General features: G+C 41.2%; 1 protein-coding gene across 1 annotated transcript; it reads left to right on the top strand.

The window, feature by feature from the left end:
* Positions 1-328: 328 nt before the first annotated feature.
* LOC311265892 (dual specificity protein phosphatase 7-like) lies at positions 329-5,548 on the top strand. Its single transcript, XM_084367992.1, has 3 exons — positions 329-1,051; positions 1,685-2,113; positions 3,898-5,548. The coding sequence occupies exons 1-3, from the start codon at positions 682-684 to the stop codon at positions 4,203-4,205; spliced, it is 1,107 nt and encodes a 368-aa protein (XP_084224118.1). The 5' UTR covers positions 329-681; the 3' UTR covers positions 4,206-5,548.
* Positions 5,549-10,212: the final 4,664 nt, after the last annotated feature.

The raw sequence follows: 10,212 nt of genomic DNA, 5'->3' as shown, positions 1-10,212 counted from the left end.
AAGTAATTAAAGTCACCCAATGGCATCACAAGGTCTGTTAGAAGTCTGATGTATCCCTTAAGACAAAATGTGGCACTGATCACAATAACAATCTCCTTCAAAGTCAGAATAAACTTGCTATAATACCACAAAGACTTATTAAGAAATATGATTGATAAAACTATGCCTGGCAAAATGATCCCACTGAGACCTCCTGGCAGCAAACTTTGTGATTCCTCTGCTATGACTTTAAATCATAAGAAATAAACTCCTCCCTCTTGAGTTGCACTACTGTCAACTCAAAAAAAAAAAATAAAAAAAAGAGAGAGAGAGAAGAAAAAAAGAAAACCCTCCCATGCATCGGAATGGTAAAGCGAGAATGTGCATGGAGGACCCTGGCACGATGTGGATGGAGTAGCTGAAGTTGGAGAGGAGATCACTGGCTTCGTTTTGAAACTTGCGTATCGTGAATCAAAGTGTGAGCAGCTCTCCGTTTGCTGTGGGGCAGGTCAGGACTCACTGACTCACTGATGGAAACAGAGAAGAGGAAAAAGGGGAAATCTCTTCGCTCGAGCAGAAGCGCCATGCACTGGCGGGGCATCATCTAACGCTCCTCTCTCGGCTGACATGTAGTTTTACCGTCGCTCGGTGGACCATGTAGTAAGTGTTTGTGCTTGCGTGTAGTATGATATTGAGTCCGATATGTCTAATGTGACGCCGAGTAAAAGCGTGGAATGGCTGCAACTCGAGTTAGAGTCCGGGGGCACTTCTCTGCTCCTGCTGGACTGCCGTCCACATGAGCTGTACGAATCATCCCACATAGAGACCGCCATAAACCTGGCCATACCGGGGCTCATGCTCCGGAGGTTCAAAAAGGGCAACATACCTATCCGGACTATCATCCCCAACCACGAGGATAAGGAGAAGTTCATAAGGCGGTGCAAGACGGACACGGTCGTCCTGTACGATGAGTGCACGATGGGCTGGCAGGACTGTGGAGCTCCAGCGTCGGTTTTGGGTCTACTTCTTCAAAAACTATGGGAAGACGGCTGTAAGGCGTTTTACCTGGAAGGTAAGCTGTTATCTGAAGATTAAGACTGAGACATGACTGTAAAACGTAGATAGCGTTAGTTGGTTGTAACATGTCTGCGAGGGAGTTTGTAACGTCAGAAACCGTCAAACTGACGTCGCTTTAACGTTACAAGACGTTCGCTGAAGTGTTCTTATTAGCAAATAAGCTAGTTTTAGCGCAGTGGTGCTACACCTAGCATCGTTATAAACTGTATTAAAGGCTGGAAATTCTTCAAGGGAGATGTTTTAAACTTTCAGAAAACCGACTTTTGAATTTTAAGAACAAGACTGTAGCGTTCATGTCGGGGTTGTTGTTGTCTTCAGCGCTAAGGTTCATCCTGTGTTGTGGGTTTTGCGGTCTGTAAGCTGCTCAAAAGTTTGTGTGTTGTGTGTCACTGAGATTCTCAATTAAAATTCCAAAATGGCTGCGCCATGTTTTGCTCCAGCAGGAACAGGCATGCATTTCATGAATGGCCTTTTTTTTTTGGGAGGGGGGGTGACTTGAGTTACTTCTTTACAGGTCTGCTCCAAAAACCAACTCAATCTGACATTGAACATATGATTAAAGTGTCCCTTTTATTAATATACATATGATTCAACTTTATTGATTTGACTTTTTTTGGCTCTTGTCCAGGTGGATTTGTAAAGTTTCACACAGAGTACCCAGAACACTGTGAGACCCCCATTGACAGCTCCTGTCCCAGCTCCTCTCCTCCGCTGGCCGTTCTGGGTTTTGGAAATCTCCGTATCAGCTCCGATTGCTCTGATGGGGAATCTGATCGGGAGCCGAGCAGTGCCACAGAGTCTGAGGAGAGCCCGATCCCCAACAACCAGCCTGCATTCCCTGTCCAGATCATCCCCTACCTTTTCCTGGGCTGCGCCAAAGACTCCACTAACCTAGACGTGCTGAGCCAGTACAACATCAAGTACATCCTGAACGTCACACCCAATCTCCCCAACATGTTTGAGCACGATGGCCACTTCAGGTACAAACAGATTCCCATTTCGGACCACTGGAGTCAGAACCTGTCCCAATTCTTCCCAGAGGCCATTTCATTTATAGGTGAGTAGGTTTTGTTAAACACATTGTCACACTCACACTTAACAGAAGATAAACGTGTTGATAGTGTGCACATGTTTAGTTAGTTTGTTTTGCCATGAGGAGTATAGTTAGTATAGTAACCCCATGTTTGAGTACACGTTTGACACGTTCGAGTATACAGGACTTAAACCAGAGTATTGATTAAGCGTTGTTTGCTGATTATGTTTAATAATAAATACCTTTGAATAATTTATTGACAATGATTATTTGTTTTGCTGGTGTGTGGAGGTGTTTGTGGGTTTTTTATAGTGGTTTGCGACATGATGAATGTTCCCAACCTAACCACTTGTGTAGGCTGTTATCGGTGTGTCTACTACAAGATCACAGAATTTGTTTAATGCAAAGTAGCAGCACATTGATGTTGAAAATAAACATATACTTTCCTGTTGGCGCCACAGAATGATTCAATTTTACTTTTGATTCGTCTCATCTCACCATGACTGCACCTGAAACCACAGTGTCTGACTTGTTTGTTTGGTGGTTGCAAGGCTGTGTGTCATGAACTAGTTTCCAATGGGTTTAGAGGTAGAATGAGGAAGGAAATGTTGTTTCCACCCTCTGGGGTTGTGTTTGATGGCTGGGTCATAGGTTGTGCTCAGTGTTGTTTAGTTCCCAGTTGTTTGCTAATGTCTGTAGTTAACGGGTTGTTAGGGTTGTTTGGTTTTAGGCTCAAGAGTTGATCATCTCATTAAGCAGCAGAAGCTTCTTTTACTATTATCATGCCATTTACATCCAGTATTACTTCTGTCAAGAGCCAGAACAACACTGACAACTACAAAAAGACCTTAAACACAGCAGTACAGGAAAAAAATGATCAATGAAGATATGATGATAATGATTGAATATTCTGAAAACAGCTAAAGTATGTTTGCTAGGGATAGGCCGATTATCGGATCTGTAATTGAGCATTTTTGCGATCATTGGAATATTTTTTTAACTTTTAACAAAAGTTATCAAAACAGCCGCCTTTTCCTCCAAACAAGTAATGGAGTGGAAGTATAAAGCAGAAGAAAATGAAAAATACTCAAGTAAAGTACAAGTACCTCAAAATTGTACTTGGATACAGTATTTGATTATAATTTTACATCACATCACAGGTTATTCAAAAATTTTGACCATAAGATTTAGATTTTTACTGCAAATGCAAATGGTTTCAAATCGGTTATCAGTCCTTTATTACATATAACAGCTATCAGCCCTGAACATAACATAATTAATAATCCCTAATAAAACCAACCCATAAATGTTGGCAATGTACATTTCCACAAACTACAGATTTGTTGAAAATGTACATATCTTTATGTTGCAGGCTCAAAAGCTACTACTATTTCCCATCTTCTCATCAATGATAGCCAGTCTTGTTGCCATAAATACGGTTGGAAATTGTCCCGAGGTTTTCTTAAAAATTTCCATTGGTTTCACACTTACAATGTTGAAACGCAGTCTTGAAGTGGCTTGGCTTCTTGTCTGTAACTCCACCACCATCCAAACCACCTCCTGATATGAAAGTCAGTTGGTAAACAAGTATAGTGAACGTGGTATGACATGGGTTCTACAAATGTCAATATGGTACGTATATGTGAACATATCTGTGGTTTGCAGAAACTGCCAACATTGTATCCTGGCAACTGGGCTGAATAAAACATATTATTTTGAATAATCTGAAAACTGCAAAGGAATGTTTCCTGTACTTGAATATTCCTCTGATAATTCTTGCTGACTGTACTTTTCCCTTCCTCTCACAGAGGAGGCACGGTCGAAGCAGTGCGGCATCCTGGTCCACTGCCTGGCCGGCATCAGTCGCTCAGTCACCGTCACTGTGGCCTACCTGATGCAGAAACTCCACCTCTCCCTCAACGACGCGTATGACTTTGTCAAGAGGAAGAAGTCCAACATTTCCCCAAACTTCAACTTCATGGGTCAGCTCCTGGACTTTGAGAGGACGCTGCAGCGCAGTCCCTGTGATAACCGTTCCACCAGCAAGGAGCAGCTATTCTTCACAACACCGACCAATCACAACGTCTTCCAGCTGGACACGCTGGAGTCAACATGAAGATTGAATGGACAGCCTTTTTATTGACTCCTGTGGCGTCTTCTGAGGTTTTCTGAGCTTGTCAGATGCCTAACTAGCTGACACAAGCAGTAAGTCAGTTACAATATTTCTGCACCAAAAGGAACTACATTGATCTTTTAAAGGAACTGAACCCGTGTGTAGACTCCATTAAATTCAGTCTTGATGCCTTAATACCTAACATGAGGATGAATTTAGCTATCCACCGTACATGGCGTTAATCAATAGTCACGTACAGCCATAACAGCAGGACATTTCATAACTTTTCTATTAAATCTACGATTGTTGTTCGACTGTTATTTGTTATTCACCAGCTGTAAAGTGGATGTTTATGCATTGCTTTGTATCAGTTATGATTATTGCCTTGATGGTCTAAAAGGAGTCTTTGGCCAATCAGAATGTTTTCTGGGGACCAATCTGAGATGTTTTGATGGTACTCTAGCTGAGGGAAATAAGCTACTAAAGTGATCCGGCCTTGAATTATTGTCCAGTCTTTCCTCTGATGACTGTTGGCAGCTCTCTCGCAGCAGAATGGAGTGACAACATAAAGCTTTTTTTCTCATGCTTTAACTGCTAATACATTCACTAACGTCTGGTCAACACCATGATGGTAGGTAGTTTTATTTCAGATCAAGTGGCCCCTTACGTGGGCTAAAACATTATTCTTCAGAAACACTCCTGTACATTCTGTTGCTTATAGCTGCATTATTTTGCATGTGTTTATGTTTCTATGGTTGAAGCCTTGACCATACCTTAACATGAAATTGAACTATATGTCAGTTGCCAGGTCGAGGTATAGCTTATAGGACTGGCTTATGCCACGGTTGATGGAAACATATGTATAAGTAATCCAGTGTATAAAGGAATGGATGTGTTCACCATATTTTTTACTCTGACAGTCTTCAGTCTGCAGCTACTCCTTCTGTGGCACAATAATGTTAAGGGAAACATGATGTATAATTAGCTGTTCTCTATTGCCAGTCTCGTCTCAGAACAAATGAGTGAGTTCGATGTATGAGAGGGAATGAAAGGAAATGAGTTTGACAAATGTGTTCTTACCTCACAGAGAGACATTTTCAGGGATTTTTATACAAGGCATCTGTATCTCGTCATGGCCTCTTAAAGTGCATCCAAGGGCTGTTTTGTTTGGTATGTTTGTAAAGATGTACATAAAATGTGGTTGTTTTAGGGGACATTTTCTCAAAATCATGAAGGATGCGAATGTCACCCTATTTTGACCCTTATGTATAGTATATGTAAAGCTAAATGTCCAAGACATTATGTACAAGTTTATACAACAAATATATTGTATATTTTTACTTGAATATCTTTTGTTTGTCTTTGTTCTGACTTGTGTTTTTTTTTTCTCTACTGAAAGTCGATAGCACACTTTCATAAAACAAAACAAAAGTGGTTTTTGTGGTTGAGTCAGGACCTAAGCTTGTTCTGAGAAGTCAAAGTGTCCAGCCCCAAGGCTCTAGGTGTGGTCAAATGTCCGCTTTCTATCCACGCTTGATGCCTGGCTTCCTGTCTCCCACAGGCTTTCTGACACAAAGACAAGTGACAGGGCCAGATCTGTCAATACCACAGTGCAGACACACCCACTACCAGTCAGTCAAACAGTGCTTAGAGGAAGTGGAAGATGACACAGCATGTCCTCTACCACAGATATAAGACTTCCGACAGCTCTCCTTTGCAACTTTGGGAGAGATCAAATTAGCATCTGTTGCACAAGAGTGTTGCACAATACATGTGTGCCAGACTATTGTTAAACATGTTCTTTGTTGTTTATTATGATTTTATAACATTAATTGGCAAGAGTGCAATATCCTTTAAAAGCTATTTTAAGTTAATTTTTCAGCTTTTTACAATTTTATGATCCAATTTATGAAGCCAGTGGATCTTAAAAAGCAATGTAGAGCAGTTTTCATAATGGCAAGCAAAACAAGATCCAGGTGTTCACAAGGTGACTCAGGATAGATTCATATCTTTGACTGTAAGTATGGATAGAGCTGCCAGGTCTGAAAAGTGAAGCCAACCGGCATTCTTTCCAATGGCAAACGGGGACAGAATGCTGGTTTCAAAAAGAAGTCCGATTGTATGTAAGCTTATGAGAAAATGACCCTACTACTCACTTGATTTATTATCTCAGTAAAAGTTTCCCAATAACTTTATGGTCTGAATCAGTACTCAATTTTTCTTCAGTACAGCATGATGTACACTTTGTGAATTATGGTCCCATTTACAGTAAATAGGCGATAAACCAGTATATGCTTTAGAGCGAGTAATGTGTCCTCAGGTTCTCTGTCAGATCCATTCAGTATTGTCCCCACTTCCACCCTCTCGTCCAAATATGGTCACTTCTGGTTAAAAAAAAACAAGATGGCGCTGGCTGCTGACAGTAGTCCACAAACCAATGTGTGGGTTTGCACTTGACAGATACACGTGTTATCACTAGTGGAGGAAATTTGTTGTGCTTAATTTGCTTCCTCACTCAACGATTAGACTTCTCAACGTACGAGTGTGTCACATTTATGTGTAAAAACGCTTCAGGTCTTATGTGTTACGTCCAATTTATGCTTCTTTACAGCTCCCTGAATGCTCCGTTGCTTCGGTATTGTTTTTTACCTAGTCTGGGAGATTTATTCATATGTTCTTTAACCGATGACAGAGAGTGAATTCCCTTCCCTGAAGAAATTATTTCATGAACCAGAGCCAAGCTTTCTAACTCGGGAAAGAAAAAGGGTGGGGAAATGTTCTGTAGTTGATCTGTGTTGCAGTTCACGGCCCAATAACTGCCACTCTTGTGGGATTTAATGACTTAAATGCTGCACTAAAACAGGTTTAGTTCCAGCTTCAGGGGCTGAGATGAATGAGAATATGGCAGCGGGCTTAGACTAAAATCTTCAACTTTCACGGCAGCGGCACAGCACATGAAGAGACTTGCCTAGCAACACCTCACATTTGTGATAATAAAAGCTGTTGAGTGATGGGTTTTCCAGCATGACTGAACCCGGCTGGCCACATACCTGCAGGGCAAACCTATGATTAGGTTTGAAAAGACACCTACGATAAGGCAGAGGCAATGGATAGCTGCAGTGCACGAGTGATTGGAGAGCACTGCCTGGGGGTGACGGGCGTAGGAGCCATTAATCAGTGAGGTCTTATCTGTAACTGGTAGTGTGTATTTACAGTATATCAGCAGCACTGTAAAAGAGTAATGGGCGGTGATTTATATATTAACGCACAGCTTTCAAGACCAGTTTCTATTGCTGTTGCATGGCGGAGTGTATCCTCATGTACGGGATTCCCTCGAGGCTGCTTTTAGTGTATTTTGGCGCCAACTTTTCCATGCCGAGCGTCTGACCTGAGATTTAAGCACAGCCTCTTGCATTCTGTAATTATAAATCATTTTGCGTGCTGCTGCCAGCTTCAAAGGCAAGGTGTGGGGTCCTAACAGCTCCCTACTGTTTTCCCTCTGTTACTAAGTTACTCAATAAAAATCAGCAGGAAACTCACGCCTGCCTCATGTAGATAGAAATTACAGATGAACTTTTCAAGTAAAACCTTTGATGAGAAAAATTACACTTTCCGTTTATAGGGAAAAAAAGGATGCCTGTGTGTCTGATTCACAAGCTTTTTTTTTTTTTTTTTTCGCATGCACAGTATGTTTCGTGTGACAGCTAAACTGAGTATTTTTGTCCTGTTATGATCACCCGTGAGGGGAAGCAGAGGCTAATGCAGTGCTTACTCAGCAGTAGTCGCTGGGGAAGCAGATGTGCATGAGACTGACAGGATTTTAGCTCGGGGATGTGGACGGGAGGGTGCATGTGTCTGTTTGCAAGCGTTGTGTGTGTTGCAGGGGCGAAGGAGAAGCCAGTCAGAGCTGGTTCACACCTGCTGCGGTTGTAAGAACATGCTTAGCATACTGCATGACTGACGGTAATTTCACAGCTGCTTCTGCGTCTGCTGCACAATAACTGGAGCAGTTCATCTATTCAGCTCACCACATAAAGAGAGTCAGCCATTTTTTTAGATGAGGAACAATTCAGAATTAATTAGTGTTTTGTATTGCTGTAAAATCATAGGTCCAAGAGTTCTGTCATTTCTAAAAGGGCCACTGTTATCCTATTACAGATAAATGTTTGGCCATCCTGCCGTAAAAGCCAATCTCATCTGAATAACTGCCATCTTTACAGCAGGGATTTTTACTCCCAGCAGTCTCACTCTGTTCGTGTGCGGCAGATGTTCAGGGCCGAGAAGAATAATCCTAATCTCAGTGTTTGGCCGGATGCTGACTCTGACATCGTGTCACTGAAGTGGGGATGACATCATGGATGCTGTGCTGTCCTCTGAGCCATGCTGTCTTTACTTTCTAGACAGAGCAGTATACAATCTACGCTTGTTAGCAGCTTACAGTAGTGCATAGTCACTGAGTTCATTTACTCGAGTACTATGCTTAAGTACAACTTTGAGTTACTTGTACTTTATTGTTTTCTTTTTCTGCTACTTCATACTTCCACTCCACTCTACTCTACTCCATCATATAATATTATAGATTAATATAAAACTTTATTGATACTAAGGGGGAAAACATTCTTTTCGAGGTCCGATCTAAATTGTTTTCTCTCCTGTGTCTTTGACTCGGGAACTGGTGAAAAAAAAAAGTTTTGCCCAGATAATCTAATACATTCATTATTTTTCCCCTATCTGTTTAAAGACATGAAAAAAATAAGGAGAAAAATGTGTGAAATCAAATGAAACAAAAAAAGAAATTCCGCAGATATTTTTTACAAATAATTTGTTAATTCACAACATTTTTAAAAAAAATTAATGTGGGAAACAAAAGATTTTATTCGGTTTCAAGCACGAAAAATAAAAATTCAGAATTTTTTTTTACTTGGTTTCATACATGAACACGTGGTTTTGTTTTTTTTTAAATGTGTATTAATAAAGGAACTAAGAAGGATTATCCTGGCACCAGTTCTCAAGTCATAAACCCAGGAGAGAATTTGGATCAGACAAAAATGTCTTCACTGCCGCTCAGGGCTTCCATATGAATCTGCAACCTACAGAACAGAAAAACATCAACAACAAAGTAGTTTCCTGCTCCAACATTTAAAGTGATAATTACCCTATCCTGCAGTACTTTGGGCACTTATATACACACACTTTTACTTAAGTGCAAGATTACTTCTTCCACCTCTGTCCGCCAGTTTATTTGTAATGCTACCACCAGTGAGGATTCAGTTGTCTGCTCTTACGAAATCCATCAAGTCAAACTATCTGGCAATCTCACAGGAAGTATCTTATCTCTCCAGGAACTCACTTCAGATATCCAATCTTTTCAAAACAGCTCTCACAACCCTTCAACTAGCTCTTGTGAAACATGTATGTCCTCCGAGGAGGAAGTAAAGTGTTAGTTTTGGCGAGGAGAATACTGGGTCATGTGTAAAGCACAGCCACATGGAATACTAGTGGCAGAGCTAGGCAGCCATCTGTTAATACCAGAAGTCTCTCATTCCGTGGCCAATTTCACCATCCGGTGATGTACAGTTGCTCGCGCACACCAAGCACCAAGAACAAAGTGATATTTGTTTGGAGTTTAATCTGTGGCAGAATGAATGAAAGGGAACATTCCTCGTGTCTTGCTAGACCCAACACAAAGTAAAGGTCATCTGTCTATCATGTGTTCTTGCTTGGGATCTACAGAGGAGGCCGTGCTGGGAACTGTCTTGCTGTCTGGTATGCCATTCACACAAGGCCATATGTTGCTTACAGTACAGAATCGCTGAGCGAGCCAAAGAGCATGTCTGTGCCTCGGGATGTGCTTGTACAACATTAGTGACCAAAATAATGATGTCACAGCTCAGAGGACAGGAATTTCCAAGTGTCTGTCACTTAAAACAAGCAAGTTAAAACCATTAGGGCTGCTGGAAAATGTCTTAAACTTAAAATATGTCTTATATCTCCAGTAAACACACAGTTT

The sequence above is a fragment of the Pagrus pagrus genome (genome assembly GCF_965226575.1).
Source record: "Pagrus pagrus genome assembly, chromosome: 11".
Taxonomy (NCBI): domain Eukaryota; kingdom Metazoa; phylum Chordata; class Actinopteri; order Spariformes; family Sparidae; genus Pagrus; species Pagrus pagrus.
Note: the sequence above shows the minus strand (reverse complement) of the source record. Positions and strands in the feature narration are given on the sequence as shown.

Excerpts from the sequence above, each read along its gene's own strand:
- LOC311265892 (XM_084367992.1), top strand. The coding sequence starts at position 682 with ATGTCTAATGTGACGCCGAGTAAAAGCGTGGAATGGCTGCAACTCGAG. Across the intron at positions 1,052-1,684 it reads TAAGGCGTTTTACCTGGAAG|GTGGATTTGTAAAGTTTCAC; the intron begins GTAAGCTGTTAT and ends GCTCTTGTCCAG. Across the intron at positions 2,114-3,897 it reads AGAGGCCATTTCATTTATAG|AGGAGGCACGGTCGAAGCAG; the intron begins GTGAGTAGGTTT and ends TTCCTCTCACAG.